General features: G+C 37.9%; 1 protein-coding gene across 2 annotated transcripts; it reads left to right on the forward strand.

Annotated features, from left to right (window-relative positions):
• Window positions 1–693: 693 nt before the first annotated feature.
• Window positions 694–12,957, forward strand: LOC146516972 (tetraspanin-5). 2 transcript variants are annotated; one of them, XM_085162705.1, is made up of 10 exons: window positions 694–1,132; window positions 3,710–3,760; window positions 6,738–6,884; window positions 6,981–7,151; window positions 7,231–7,356; window positions 8,768–8,815; window positions 9,456–9,572; window positions 9,675–9,736; window positions 11,309–11,361; window positions 11,448–12,957. In XM_085162705.1, the coding sequence occupies exons 1-9, from the start codon at window positions 1,049–1,051 to the stop codon at window positions 11,319–11,321; spliced, it is 819 nt and encodes a 272-aa protein (XP_085018831.1). In that variant the 5' UTR covers window positions 694–1,048; the 3' UTR covers window positions 11,322–11,361; window positions 11,448–12,957. The 2 variants fall into 2 exon arrangements, with proteins under 2 accessions (XP_085018831.1, XP_085018832.1); XM_085162706.1 differs by lacking the exons at window positions 11,309–11,361; window positions 11,448–12,957 and having other exon boundaries at window positions 9,675–9,740.
• The last annotated feature ends 3,537 nt before the right edge of the window (window positions 12,958–16,494 follow it).

The raw sequence follows: 16,494 nt of genomic DNA on the forward strand, positions 1-16,494 counted from the left end.
GCTGACATTTAAACACAAGACTGAAACATGAGATCCAGCCTGCTTTATTTCTGTGTTCTCTGTAGTTCTTTCTTCATCGGGACAAAACAAGTCTTTGGAAAAGATAATGTGAGGTAATGTGTTAAACACATGAAATCTTAAATATTCAATAAAAACATTCAAGTAACTAAAAGAAACACTTAATTTATATTTTCTGTAACTACACTTGTAATTATACTCTTTATACTTTCTATTTCAATTCTTGTTCATAAAAGCATAAAGTTCGCATTACAAAATGACCTGTAATAAAGTCTGGTGAAGCAACTCAATCCTGTTTCTGTCTCAAAAATATATTAATTTTAATATTTAACATCAACTAAGATGTGCACATTTATTAGTCTTTGACTTGTTGATAGATTTAATACCCCGCAGCCTCAAAAAACTGCATAAATAAATTATTATTTATTCCACGTCAACTTGAATTACTATTTATAGCCTGATGGTTGTGATGAAGTTTACTTATGTATTCCTGTCGAATATCATACACGTATTTAGTTAATGGGTAATAAATTACGCTATAAATGATTAACTACCTCGTAACCAGTACTATCTGCCACTGTAATGGGGCTAGAGACCCTCTCATGGAGGAAGTCCCGCCTTCTCATATCACTAAAGGAAATCATTGGTTCCTAGACATGGCAATCAAATAACAGCCATGTCTAGATTACGGGTCAGATAGGAGACCGTCGGTTTTAATCTGGTTGACTTCAGTGTGGTTTATTTCAGCGTTACACCTCTTGAGGATCTACGCAGGGTAAAAGCTGAGATCTGTAGAGGGACGCCGACGGACTGTGAACGCTCCCCGACGGCTTCATCTGCGACTTTTATCCGCACAAAATCAAGATGGTGTTAATAATTAGACGCTAGAAACGGCGGCATGTGTTGAGCCCGTAAAAAAATAATAATTAAAGGGTGTTTCCAGAGGATCCCGGCTGCCAAACATAGAACAGCTGCAAATGTGATTCCTGCTCGTTGCAGAGGCGGTGAAGGAAAAAAAAAATCCATCCAGATGATGTCAGGAAAGCATTTCAAGGCTCACGAAGTGAGCTGCTGCATCAAGTATTTCATTTTCGGATTCAACATTATATTCTGGGTAAGTCCCCCGTCTGCTGTTTGCGACTTCAGGCCTGCCATCGTCAGTTTAACACGCTGACACGCTCTTTGTTCCCAACCAGCAGCTGTGAGGTGCATTTATGTGTGCGTGTGTGTTTGTTGTGGTGTTCTATGTTGTCCTGGGTTTCGATTCGCTTCCACTTTCTCTTTTGCTCCTGTGCACTTGCTCCCTGTCTCCCATCAGCCCGCTTTGTTTTCGTGTGTCCACCATCAGAGTGAGAACAGCTCTCTCTCTCGGCATCATCGCGTGTTTACATGACCGTAGCCTTCAGCCGAGGCCTTTTTTTCTTCTTTTTTTGTGGTGATGTTTAGGTTGAGAAAACAGCCGTCACCTTTTCTATGCATGAGTGAAACCGCAGCGGAAAAAAACAAACATTCCGTCTTTTATACCCACAGTCACCGTGGGCCGCCAGTTCCTGGCTTGAAACAATAACCTGCATGGGTGCTTTTTTCACAGGTTGTTGATGAGGGAAGGTGGGGTAGGCTTTACTAATGGTTAGTTAAGTTATTAACAGAGCGATGCTCTCGTAGAACCGCAGCGATTAATCGATTTAAACAGTGACTGTTTTGATTGATTCATTGTTTTATCTCATTTAAAGCAAAAACGCTGTCAGTGAGTCCAAGTGTTAATTGTTTGATATTGGCTGCCTCTCCAGTACTTGCATTAAAGTAAGTAGAATAATCAGTGGATTTAGAGGATTGGTCGCAGAAAACAATGCCTAATTTATAAGTGATGTATGAAATAGTGTGGCCTGGTTTGAATAAGAGACAGCAGGGACATTATGCTCATCATTGATTGTTCTGTCATATTTTTTTAATTGTCCGTCAGTCAATAAACAGTTTGGTTGAAATAGTAGAATAAAACTTCACATAATATAGTGATCCAAGACGCTCAAGAAAACGTTGAGAGTAAGAATTTTGTTTTTGAGGGTGTATCGGCAGAGCTATGCAGCATTAACCTTTTTGGATAACAGGAGCTCCTTTGTAAAACATGCACGGGCCACTCAGAAGGGTCATATCTGCGTTTGAACCCAGGATCGTCCGGCCTTGAGGCCGTAGTGCTAACCACTGTGCTGCCTGAGACATTTGTTCATTATCATATTTGGTGCCAACAAATGAACTGCTTGCTCCACAGCATCATATACGGCATGTTCTTTGGATGGATTAAATATGGGCATATCTACTTTTGTCTACATACAAATACAAATACAGATACAGTAAATTGCAGCAGTCCTGATAGGCACCGTTGGCCATATAAGGCCTTTTTAACAGCAGGGAGTTTGTCTTGTTATTGTGGGGAAAACACAGATGCTGACAACATCTCTGATGATATTAGTAACAGTTCAAGTGTCCTGGTAAGTCATTGCGGTGTGGGAGTGTGGGTCTTTTGGCCCAAGCCCCTATCTTTTTTATTCACCTATTTATATCAGTAATTTTGACTTGTGCTAGCTGACATAAAAATTAAATAAAACAAAGAAGCTAAAAAATACACTAAATTCAGCACATGCTACTTAAGCCATGAATGGCATTGTGTGCCCAGTGGTTCTTCATGTATCGTGGACTGATAGAGACAAAGGCCTTTTGGGCTGTGGAAAAGCTCTCAGCCAACTGTACAGCAATCGGCCCCTTTGAGCTTTGTGTCATTCAGGTATCAGCTGCTTATGTCACAAACAACTGTTCCCCTGCCTTAACAGCTGTCTCACAAACAAATACTTGAGATGGTCTGTAAAGTTCATTATCTTTAATCTAAAAAACGTCCTTAGTGCTTCTATCTGGTGAATAAATGGGTCTAATTTAACAAAAGACTTCAGTTAAAATCAGTTATTCAAAAACCTATTATTTCTCATCTTTATTTTAGTGCTTGTTAAAGTCCTGGTAAGTTAGTGGGGTTTTAATTTTATTAGTGAAGGTGTTCTTGGATTAAAACATATCCAACAACAATAATTGTTGTTGAAATCCTCACAAATGAAGTGGCTTATAAAGTATACTGTTTTTCTCAAGTTTCTCTTGTCATGGTTTGTCAGTGAAGATGTATCAGAGTAGACACTGAAGCGTAAATATTTTTTTACCGAGTTTGTCTCTATGCTTTTTTTTAAGTGCATTGTGGTGAGTAGGATGTAAAAAAGTTATTTCAAATAGAAAACCAAAACTCATTGCAAGTGAATGTGAAAGTAACAAAAGGCATGGAAATGTGACAATTAAATAAGGTGTTTATTAAAAACATATTAAAGTAATTAGCACAAGATTTAAAAAGTCTTGTAAACACAAACTACCATAAAATATTAAATCATAATACTGTCATAGTAAAAAATATTCCCGATTACTGCTTCTACACTGCGGCGTACAGTTATGTACAGTCAAGCTGTTTAAAGATGCTTTCTAATGTGGAAGCCTCCTGCTGATCCTGCAGACTGGGATGAGAAATATTTAGTAATGGACCACTGCCAGGAAAATCTCTCTGTGGTTTCTGTCAGTGTGCGTCTGTGTGATGACTACATGTAGCAGTCACAGCAAAATAATCCTGCTCTCTTGTTTCTCTCTTTTCTGCCTCTGTCAGTTCCTTGGAGTAGCGTTTCTTGCCATTGGTTTGTGGGCATGGAGTGAAAAGGTTAGTCGTGTATTAATGTGTAATAACAAGTTGCAGGACTTATTTCTGTGAAGCTTTTTACTTACAGGTATCTGCAAATATTCCATAAACCCGGCATATCATTGTGGTTTATACTCGACTGTGTGCAAGGAATGGTCACAGTGGCTTTACTGAATCAGAAAGGAATGCTGTGCTTTCCTGTGGGACTCATGAACAATGGGCTATGAATTGATCTGATGCATTTCACAGATTTGTTCATTGTGTACTGAGAGTGCAAAAAGCAGACAATCTACTGAGAGCACTGTTTCACCAAAGTACATTTGATGATCTTGATCATTATCTCATCCTACATAGGTGACTACAACTAATATTATTTAATTATTTGTTAATTGCTAAATTATTATAATGGGTTGATTAACTTTAATAAACTTTAATTAATATAATGTCAAATGTATGGTGTAAAAAGTGTGGGTTAAATTAGACTGTTAGCTTTGGACAAAAACAAACAGCTAGACAGGCTCTATCTAGAGGTAAGAAAATCTACATACAGCATCATGGGCTTGAATGTGTTCTTTTTCCAGCACAGAATTATTGTACAGTATGTACCTTTAATCTTCAGAAAAAAATAATGGCACAGGTTTAAATTTTATTTGGATTTTCTCTAATCCACACAGGGTCAAAAGGATAAATGCAGGTTCAAATATATACATATTTATAATATCTGGTCAAATGTCCCCTAGTTGCACCTTGGTAGCCATCAACAAGCTTCTGCCATAATTCTGCCTGAATATTTGACCATTCACCTTGGCAGAATTAGTAAAGTTCCTGGCATGGAGCTGGCTTTTAAGCTTAGTCCATAAATACCCAAAAGGGTTGAGGTCAGGCGTTGGGAAGGCCACTCCAGAAGCTTAATGTTAGCCTGCTATATCTATCCCAAAACCACTTTTGATGTGTATTTGGATCATTGCCCTTTTGACTTGTCAAAAGATGCAAATTTCAATCAAGCTTGAAAGTGTTGATTTTGGACCAGGGGCTTCTTTCTGTGATGAAACACTTGCTTGACTGGAGACAGTGACGCTGGTGTTTCAGCAGTTTCCAGTTCATAGCAGGCTTGAACCTTAATTTTTGAACATCCTAACCAATTACCATTCAGCCGAGTGTGACAGTTTGGATCTTCTACCAGACTTTAGCAGGAACTGGTGGATGTGGTGACACATTCAAATAACTTATACTTACATAGAATTGTTTGAACTGATAGTCTTGAAATGTGAAGTTGTTTAGAAATGACTTCAAGAGATCTACCCAATTTGAATTCCTTCAATTTTTACGCTGCTGTATTGAAGAATTCAGTGAGTGCTGTCAAACAAATCATTTTTATGCTGATAAAGTTGTGATCTAGTTGTCAGTCATGATCGCTACCAAGTTAATAGGCCTAGACTTTGCTATACAATCATTCTACCCTGGTAAAATAGCAGTTCAAAGAAAACAGTACCAACACTACCTATCATTCATGCTAATGATAGGTGCATGTCAACTTCTGACACAACTTTAATAGCATATCTATAGCTCACTGTAGGGCTGGGCGATATGACCCAAAATTCATATCTCGATATTTTTTAGCTGGGTGGCGATATAAGATATATATCTCGATATTTTTTTAAAGCCATAAGTTAAGAACAAAAAGAGAATTCTTAGTCACACTGTGTCCCAGATGTCACACAGGCATTTTTATTTACATACAGCATAGATTTACATGAAGGAATTACTCAAAAATAAATTATGAGCATTTATTAAATAATCATGCTCCATAAATAAAAGAAAACAATGTTGTTTTTGTGCATAACAAAAATCTCATAATTGTGCTGTCAAAATGTAAACTAACAGATGCTGAGCATAATAACAAAGACAGATTTCACAGCTGCTCTGTTCCCAACTTCTACTGCCTGACTGACAGCCTTGAGTTTGAAATCCTCTTTGTAACCATGTCTCTTAACAGGTGCCATTTATGGCCCTTATACACACACAATACGGTAATATTACGTTGAAACACAGTACGTATCACTCCGCGAGGCTCCAGACTACGGTAGCCGTAATGCTCCGACAATCCATCAAGCGCTGCAGCTCCGTAGCTTACCAAAGTCGTACTAAAACATTTTTTGACAGATTGCTGAGCGCCGTGTACCACCTAAAATTGGTTCGCGGTCAGTAAGCACAACCAGAATTCATACATAAGGTGCGCTGTCAACTTTTGAGAAAATGAAAGGATTTTAGGCCCTGTAGCCCCTGTGGGCTGCATATCGTTAGCGCGGTTAGCTCGCTAACACGTTGACGCAGTCTAGCCCCACAACTCGCTAACGGAGATTTGCCGTGTCCATCTTGTCGCTGCCTGCAGGTGAAGCTATGGGGGAGGAGGGGGAGTTGTGTTCAGTGAAGGAGAGGCGAGGCCGAGTAACGTTGCGTAGAGACAAAAGTAGACGAAAGAGAGGCAAACGTGTGGCTCCACAAGTATAATTATAACGTAACATAGACTATATCGATATAAAGGATATTGTCACATCTTATATCTCGTATGAAAATATATCGATATTTTTTAAAAACTCGATATATCGCCCAGCCCTAGCTCACTGGTTTACATGCTACAGCTTGTTTGTTTCGTCACTGCAGAAATTGAAAAATCAAATTAGGTTGGTTAGCTTTGTACAGATCCAGGAAGCTAATCGTAGCTAATATATGATAAGCTAAGTCAATTAAAACATATTTACATGTGCTTGCTCTGAGCAAGAGTAAATTAGCTTGTTCCCAAAAATCAAAAACAATTGACAATTTTATTATTAAATTCTTTTAAATAATTGCTTACATTGGTTTGGATTGTACTTTATGAAATTTGGGTTTTAAACATGCTTACAAAATTATTACTTTACCTGGGAAGAATATTAGCAATGTGGTGATATTTCAGTGGTTTTTCAGTTGATTTTGACCTCACGTGCTTTGCTCCCAGGGTGTTCTGTCCAACATCTCATCCATCACTGACCTTGGGGGCTTTGACCCTGTCTGGCTCTTCCTTGTCGTGGGTGGTGTGATGTTCATTCTCGGGTTTGCTGGTTGCATTGGAGCGCTGCGGGAAAACTCTTTCCTGCTCAAGTTTGTATGTTTGTTAAAGGCTTTCTCAGAAATCTATAATTCTTTATATTTCTTGCTTTCATAACAGTTATTAAATTCAGAAAATTCTCATGTTTTTCAGTTCTCCGTGTTTCTGGGCATCATTTTCTTTCTTGAGCTGACTGCTGGAGTCCTGGCTTTTGTCTTCAAAGACTGGATCAAGGACCAGCTCAATTTTTTCATTAATAACAACATTCGGGCCTACAGAGATGACATTGATCTGCAGAACCTGATTGACTTCACCCAGGAATATGTAAGCAACGTTTCTTTATTTGTGGCACCGATTTCTTTCTAGTATTTTTACCTTGTATGTGTGATATTTGTTATTGTAGTGGGAGTGTTGTGGAGCTTTTGGGGCTGATGACTGGAATTTGAACATCTACTTCAACTGTACTGATTCAAACCCGAGTCGTGAGAAATGTGGAGTGCCCTTTTCCTGCTGCACCAAAGATCCAGCGGTATGTCTCTCTATCACAAGATAATGTTGTGGCTGTTGGTGTTTTTGTGTCCTTTGTTAGAGTTTAAAATAATTTTTAACATGCTGAAACTACAAGACTTGAGGGGAAGTTGTGAAGGGCTTTCTTGTCACAGACGGCTTGTTATCTATGTTCTCCAGAAAAAGCAGTGACGCTATCAGCGACGATGGCTTGCATCCAACAGGACGCTCAGGACGCTGTGTTTAGTCGTGTCAGGCCCTGACTGCAAGTCAGAGTCTGAAAGCGGATGGGTGGGACTCTGGACTGAGGCATTTTTTGGCAGAAAAATACTCTTAACTGCTGCTTACTGTGCGCAGCAGTGACAGCACTTTACTTCAGAAAAACAGACTCAGGAAATTTGACAATCCAAGGACACGCTGTCCCGCCAAGGTCATTCTCTATAAGGGGAAAAAAAGGAAACACTTGGATTTAAAAATGTTGTTTTTCAAAGGCACCGTGTGCTCTTAATGTGTCTACCATATCAAAACATTTTCATTTTTTTAATTTTAATTGTTTAGTTGGGTTGTGCAGCAGGTGTCTTTTGTGGTTATATTTCAGGTCAGGTCTTTATCAGCCAGTTTCAAGTCAGTTGAAAGTTGTTGTTTTTTTTGCTGCTAGCTTTCCATCAAAAAGGATTAATTTAAAATAAAAGGTGACATTTAAAAATTAGTTTTGTTAGCATCTTTAAATGCCATAAAAATTACATCAAAAAGCTGAAATGCTTTTAGTGGTTTTTTTTACATTGCTACAAGTGCTGCTGGAAGTTTGACTTCCTTTAAACGTTTTCTTCTGCTCTACGGATCTAAGGAAACGGCAAAGGTTTACCAGAAACCTCTGCCAAACAATCCCTTTTTTCCCCCTCTGTTTGTGACACCACATCCAGTGAAGCCATTTCATTTTGGCTGACCATTAAGGAAAAGATTTCCACCAGACTTTATTCTCAAACATTGCCCTTTGTCAGCGGTGTTTTACACATTTTATTTTAATGATCTGCCCACTAAAGTTTTTATTTGTTGTTTTCAGAAGTCTAAGAGAACAAAATTTGACTTCTGGGAGTTAAATGTTACTGTAGCCCAAGTTTCTGCAGCTGTGGTCCCACACAGTCTTATAAAGGTTAACCTGACCAGAAAGGCAGATGCATGCTTTCACACAAAACGTGGAGTCGTTTAATCTTCACAAGTAGAATATAATAGGCAAGCAAACATAAACAAATCCTTGGTTTATATGCAAAAATCTTCACAGTAACTGTATAACCATGGATTGGTGAGTTTTACTCATGATCATCTAGTTTTACAGTTTGTAATGTGTATGCATGTTTTATTGTTTTTCACTGTAAAGGCCAGTCTAGAATCTCTAGCTAATCTAAAAATGCATCTGTATCTTCCCTTCGCAGGAGGACGTCATTAACACTCAGTGTGGATACGACATCCGAGCAAAACCGGTGAGCTACAAACGGAAACTTAAATTTATCACCGAGACTGAGACCCTGATGTAAAAAGTAAAAGGAATAGAAAAGAGTAGAAAGCATGAATTGTTCTGGCTTATTTTGCCTCAGGGAGGTTTATATGGCTATATGAGGTCATCAGTTGCTCCACCCTGGACACAATATTCCTCTTTCAGTATGTTTCTCAACTCCTCACTCGTGAAAATACAGCAGCTGGCTCTCCATCAACACTTTGGGCCTTGTGGCATTACTCATGCAGCAGCAATGCAATGGGAATTGAAATCCCCTCCCCCGCCTGTCATTAGCTTTGGCCTTACTGCACGGCCAGCGTAATGTAAGGAAAAAAGGCTCTGTTTGTTTTCTTGACTTTAAATGTGAGCCAGAGTGAAGCGGTTTTAACAAGAGTCAGAGGAGGAAAACAGTGAGCCGAGTGTGTGTTAACGACTACGTAACACTGGATCAGAGGCATTTTGCTGTGGAGGGCTTTAGGGGAAACCGCAAAATGAAAAGGGGAATCATGTGCTATTAAAAATAACTGTGTTGTTAAGTGTCGTGGAGCAAAATAAAACCAAATATATTTCAGATGAACTTGATTATCACGCTGTAGTATTGGTTTGAATTGTAATTGTTTTGACAGGACTCTGACCAGAGGTCATTCATCTATATCAAAGGCTGCGTACCACAGTTTGAGAAGTGGCTTCAAGATAACCTGACAGTGGTGGCAGGCATATTTATTGGGATTGCATTACTGCAGGTGGGGATCAGTTTGTCCTAAACATCTGAGCTTTTGTAATTTTTTTTCCATTACCTAACAATTTGTTTTCCTTTTTCGTTTTTTTTTTTTTTTTTTTTTTAGATTTTTGGCATCTGTTTAGCGCAAAATCTCGTGAGCGACATCGAGGCTGTGAGAGAGAGTTGGTAGGTAACAAGGGTCATCAGGGTGACGCGTCAAATTTTGTGTCTGAGTGCATAATTTTTGTAAATCAGTTCACGGCTTGTAGGGGTTTATTGTAATTTAACTTAACATATTAACCTACATGAGTTAAATTTCCATATTCTCCATATTTAAGAGAGCACTAAAAACCTCTTCAGACAGCCATAAAGACCCGATGGGCAGGGCTGCTTGTGTATTATGAAATATCCTTTTGACTATTATTACTTTTGTATGTAAACCTTCATAATAAAAGTCTCACGATTATGGTTGCAACACCCTGACATGGAAGAACATACAAATTATTGGACAGTTGCACAAAAGCTTTAATTAATTGAAAAGCTTTACAACTATTGGTATTTATAAATTTGGACTATTTTAACTATATTAACACTTAAAAATAAAAAAAAAGCACAACAAAGTATTTTGCTTTAAACTATACTATAATTCTTTTGTTTAGTATCGTTTCAATTTTTCTTCGTCCTCTTTAAAATGACAGTTGCGCCTGACTATAATGATCATAGCATATCTTTGCTTTTATGTGTCATGTTCAACATACATAACTCTGTGGTGACGATAATTTGTATCGGCAACAAAATTTTATTTAGTCACCACTAAATATGGAAAGATGAATCGCACAAGTCCAGCAAGCCTGGCAAAAGCTTTCCGTATCCGTTTTTACTAGATATTGTAATGCACCGAAAATGCTCTGGAACTAAAAAAAGGTTTAACAGAAGAAACTCCTACTGTCAGGAATTATTTTAATCTAAAATGATGCATTATGTGTGTCACGTCAATAACTTATAAGCATGATTTTGTTGTTAAAAACCAATAGTTGGCGGCTGTAGAGTTGGCTTTGGGTGTATTATGGTTCAGAATGACATAAACATGTAATATAATAATAAATGTAGCAACGTTTTGAAAACACATTCCAGGTCCACAAATGAATTTGAAATTGCCTGAGTTTCCCTGTATTAACACCAGCAGGTTGATATCTTTGCTTCCAAGTGAGATAACTGTGTGAATTGTCACATACTGAGTTACTTTGTGGTAACTTTGGTTATTCAGGGACTTTCTGCAAAGCACCACCATCAGGCTAGAAAGGCGCCCTGATGAAAAAATTAAACGTTGTTGCAAACATCTTAAACTTAAAAACAAAAATAATCACAAACAGCCTCATCGGTATTACATCATTAGTGCTAATGGCAAGTGTAATGTAAGGAAACAAGGTGCCCCAGTTATTCTAAAACTTAAAAAACATCCACCTAATTGGAAACTTGAAAATGTGCTGCAGCCCACACAAACCTCTAAATACCACCATCACCCGCTGCTTTGCAAAGTCCTGCTTTGAAGATTGACTATTTAGTCAGCGTTTTCCTGTCGCCATCTTGGTTATTTATTTCATTCTATATGGGATCATAATTCACAGAATAAGCATCTTTTATTAACTAACCCTCTGCTTCTCAGTGTTGCAAACAAAGCTTATTTTGCTTGTGCTTTTTATTGTCTTGGTTGTTTTATTGTTCCGATTCATAAATCTGCTTCCTGTTTTTGTGCAGTTTGTTTACCTAAGACCTCCAGAGAGTTTTCAAAGGCAGGAAAGATGTACAAGGTAAGCGTTTTCAGATCAATATAGCAGTATAAATTATCGATCTCCTCCGATGTTTTTTATTTTTTTATTTTATTTTATTTTTACAGGACTCTGCGGCTCGGATGCCAGCGTTGGAGGGAAGTACTTTACTCACCTAAATTGTGTAGTATGAAGAGTCTCGCTCATATGTAAATAGTAAATTTAGAATTATTTTTAGAGTTACTGTATTTTAAATGAAGCACCCCCCCTCTGAAATATACTACTATACACACAAAAACAATGGAAAATAATATTTCAGCATAAGCTACAGTTACAGTAAAGGCTGTGTTGAAGAAGCCAGGAAGGTAATGTGCTTTACCCAGATAACAAGCGGAGACGGCGTTTCTCTGAGGTAGTGCTTCATTTAGAATATGGTCTGTGGTTTTATATGTCTCACAGCTGCAGTTTTTTAACAGCTGCATGTAAAGGGTGTGTAAGAAGATAAAAGTGATTCTGGAAATGCACTGCATGCCTTTTGTCTCTTGATAGGACATCGGCTTCTAACTGTGTTAAGTATTTTAAAGTATTTGTAAAATAGTAATTTCGAGTGAATCGGCTGGTTAGCACTTTGTTGAATGTTTGATGGAGTTTACTTAAGAGAACAAACTTTAGATGTGGACACTGTTACAGATTGCAGTTTGACTTATGGGGGATGTAGTCACCGTGTAGTTTCACGAAGAGACGTGATGGATGTGTTCGGCTTTGTAAACTTGCTTTTCTTGGAAAGAATGACAAAATAATGTAATACATGTACTGAGAGAAACCCAACAATGTGGCATCTAATCAAAACTCAGCCTTAAGCACTTTAATCTTCACAGAGGACAGAGGATAATGAAGTTCATTTCAGCTGTTCGGCTTTTTGTCATGACAGACTGTTATCAGGTCAAGCAGCAGCCACTGGAGGGGGCACTTTCCATAATATGCTTATGTAACATCCTGGTACTTCATAAGTGTTACCTTGAAAATGGGTTTGGGGACTTTTTTAGTGTAGTCACCTTCTTTGCACACAATCTTTTTGTCCATTAGTGTTCTGTCATACCTTCATTAATTTGCCTTTATTTTTAGTTGTGGCCAGTGTGTTGAAATCGTGAAAACCCTTATTAGATTTTTACTTTTTTTTTACTGCTTGTTGGCACTTAATTGAACATAGAAGTAAATTATTTAATCTACAAATGCACAGTACTTGAAAGTAGAGCGTGCAAGCTCTGTCATCAGCATTTATTAAAAATTCAGTGATATTAAACAATAACACAAAGTTTTCTCTCAAGAGAGTTAAAAAAGCCATTTAATGTAAAGGACATGTGAACCTCTGAACTTTTCCTCTGCAGCTGATGACAAAATGATATTAATCAATGTGTTTCTGGTTTCTACCACATGTATAATCTTATAGTGAGAAAATGTTAGAATGCCAAAATGGTGTCAGATATCTGTTTACTTACCACTTAGTGCCATATTTGCGATTTCTACATACTCCCGATTATAACCACACTTTTCTTTCACGTGTACTCCTGATTCTTGTAAATGACTGGATTGTGATGAGATGTAGATACATCTGAATAAATGTTGTTCTTTGTATTATTTTGTCTATTTCTGTGTATACTTTGTCTGGATAATATGCTACACTGATACCACACTTATCTCAGACTAAAATGAATGGTAGCGCTGCAGAGGAATTGTACTCCAGTGTGACTGGGTGAATGACAACTCACTACCTCCATCTTGTGTTTAAAACAAAATATATGTTGTACCTTTTTTCACTGTAACCCTCCAACTGGTCTCCAGCTGTGGGTATCACATATTTTTAGGTTTAATTTGCGTACGGTTTCATATACTGAAACTAAAGGCGCGGTACACTCAAGCAATAATAATAATATTAAAACATATGCTGGGGTCGACAACCCCGGGATTATGACCTCACTGAGGTCAAAATGTTAGCAGAGAAGTGAGCATGTGATGGGTGGGAAAGAAAAAATAGGAAAAGCACTGACGTGGCTTGTGTCAAGAAAATGACTCCCCAGTTACTTCATTAGTCACACTTTGCTCGTACCAGGTTAGACCTTCAGCTCCTTTAATTCTTTGTGGCACAGAATCAGTAAGGTGCTCAGGTGCTCAGAGGTTTTAGTCCATATTAACATAATAGCATCACACAGGTGATGCAGATTTGTCAGCTGTATACATGATGTAAAGTTCCTGTCCCTCCACCTTCCAAAGGTACTCTTTTGGATTGAGCTCTGTTGACTATGAAGGCCGTTTGAGTACAGTGAACTCATTGTCATGTTCAGCAAACCAGTTTGAGATGACCTAAGCTTTGTGATAATGTGTGTTATCTTGCTGGAAGAGCCATCAGAAGATGGGAACAATGTGGTCATAAAGAGATGGACATGGTCAGCAACAACACTCAGGTAGGCTGTGGGGTTTAAAGTATATTTAGCTGATACTAAAAGGCCGAACGTGTGTCAAGAAATTCTGATCCGAATCTTACAGTAGAAATCAAAACTGCTTTTCAACTCATCTGTTGTTCAATTTTGGTGAATCTGTGAATTGTAGCCTCAGTTTTCTGATGTTTGCTGACAGGAGTGGCACCTGGTGTGGTCTTCTGCTGCAGTAGCTGCTTCAAGATTTAAAAGGTTATGTGTTCAGAGATGTTATCTGCAGACCTTGGTTGCAACAAGGGGTTATTTGAGCTACTATTACCTTCCTATCAGCTAAAAGCAGTTGGGTCATTCTCCTCCAACAAGGCATCTTCATGCAGAGAACTGCCGCTCATTTTCTCTGTTTCAGACCATTCTCTGTAAACCCCTAGAGATGGTTGTGTGGAGAAATTTCAGTATATCAACAGTTTCTGAAATACTCAGATCAGCCTGTCTGACACCATCAACCATGCCACGTTCAGAATCACTTAAATCGCTTTTTTGTCCCCATTCTGATGATGTTGAAGCTTAAAAAAATGCATCATAAAGTATCAAAGTGTTGCTGTAGCTTCAGCCTCGTTAGAATATTGATCTTTTTCACACAGCTTTGAAGTAGGTGAAGTCGAGCCAGAAATTTACCTTTTGGTTCCCCATTCTGATGCTCACTTTGAACTTCAGCAGGTCATCTTGACCAATGTCAACGTACCTAACGAGAAGCTGAAAAGGGGTGCCTAATAAGGTAGCTGGTGAGTATGACAACACAGCATGACAGGTTTCAGGCTTTGCTGGAATTAAACAGTTAAGTATTCATCTTTTAAATGACCTTAAAGAAAATTTGAGTTCATGGTAGATGAGATCCTTTCAGTGTTTTAGCTCAGTCAGTTCAACATGTAGTTGAAACTATTGATTATGTCCCGTAATCCATTAAGTCAACACATGGAGGTAACAACATACCATTTAAAATTCTATTTAAAGTTTGATTTTGGATAATATCTGAAAAATAAAGTTTAACTATGAGATATGGATTTTAAAAATAAAGGTTTTGGATCCTGTGACACTTGTTGGATGTAACTTAATTTAACTTTCATATAAAGTACACATACACTCCAATGTGGCTTAGCTGCTGTCATTGTTGTTCACTAGCCAGCAATCAGTACATTATGTGTTCTCAGTTGTGCTACTCAGTAATTATTTATGATTACATTTTAGCCATTACAAATGCTAAAATTAGGTGTGTATTCAGTTATGATGTTAGCTTTCAGATGAATTAGTGAGAGCAATGGTACACGTGTTAATTAGATTAGAACCACACACACATACACTTATTTTCCTATCAACATATCGCAGATAACCAGCATGCAGTATCTGTTTTCTGAGTTATCAGGAACTGACCTTTGGCATACATTGGGTATTATCTGCCTCAGTGTGAGTTTTGATCCTTTTCAGGTTGTAAAGAGAAAAAAAGGTTGACACGTGCCCACTAATCAGTTAATAGTAATTAGTTTTCCTCTCAAACGTGTCCACTCTTCTGTACTTTGATTATGAGTGCCAATCTAATGGCATTGTTTGGAGTTTGTTGGAGTTTGTTTCTTGTTTTTTTAAATCCAGATTTCCAAGAAGCACACTGAGAAAGCAAACCTCCACCAAGGCATCTCAGACTCTGGGCAGTATTTACTTTTACTTGAATGTTGTTTGATATTTTAGCTAAATGTTATGTAGGAGTAGGTGATGGAAAAGAGGTACTGATTTGTAAATAACTGGACATGAATAACTTATATAAAGATTACAGTGTGTTTATTTTGTGAAAGTTTGACCTTATTTGACCTTGAAGAAAAGGTCAGAGCTCCAGAGTAATGTGACATTTAGAATCCCCATATATCGTTCCTATAAGCCTGGAAATTATCACTATAAACAATGGCAGTAAGGAACGTAGCTTTAAATAACTCTGTATCGTATCATCATTTTGACCTTGAAGTAGAGGTCAGATGTCAAATGACATGGCAATTTAAATCTTTATATGGTATTTTCTGTATATTGACAATACACACCACACTTGTAGCAATAATACATAAGGCTTTTTTGTCAGTTTTCGACCAATAAATCGTTAAACTAATCTTGGTGGATGGAAAAATGCTAAGGCTATAATTCTTCTTCTATGAATAACATAATCGTAACTCCTTTTTGCAGTGTGGGGACACCAGCATCTGCAATTTGTTTGCATGTGAAAGAAGTCACTGAATAATTAAAACTCATGTCTATGTCATAAAAATGCAGCAACTGACAGAAACTATAAACTCCAGCTGTAACAACTATAAATGGAATGGCTGTTTGTTATTAATAAAAATATTTTGCATCAATCAGAGTTTGCATGTTCTCATTTCCTCTGCGTGGGTTCCCTCTGGGCATGCTGCTCCCTACCACAGGGTAAAGACATGCTTGTTAGGTTTACTCGTGATTCCCATACATGTGATTATAAATCTCTGTGATAAACTGCTGACCTGTTGAAATTGGATGTATTTAAATCCACCAGTTTGCTGGGGCCTTTCTGAGTGGAGTTTACATGTTCTCCCCATCCTAAAACACACACAGGTTAGGTTAACTGGCAAGTCAAAATTCAGAGGTGTGAATACTAGCATGAAGGGTCTGTCTCTCTGTGCTGTTCCTGCAGTAGACTGGTGACCAGTACAAGGTTTTGCCCTTTCTC

This window comes from Neolamprologus multifasciatus, chromosome 6 (assembly GCF_963576455.1).
Source record: "Neolamprologus multifasciatus chromosome 6, fNeoMul1.2, whole genome shotgun sequence".
NCBI lineage: Eukaryota > Metazoa > Chordata > Actinopteri > Cichliformes > Cichlidae > Neolamprologus > Neolamprologus multifasciatus.

Coding starts and splice junctions, on each gene's coding strand:
- LOC146516972 (XM_085162705.1), top strand. CDS start 1,049: ATGATGTCAGGAAAGCATTTCAAGGCTCACGAAGTGAGCTGCTGCATC. Junction 7,357..8,767: donor GCTGCACCAAAGATCCAGCG/GTATGTCTCTCT, acceptor TTCCCTTCGCAG/GAGGACGTCATTAACACTCA. Junction 9,573..9,674: donor TTGGGATTGCATTACTGCAG/GTGGGGATCAGT, acceptor TTTTTTTTTTAG/ATTTTTGGCATCTGTTTAGC.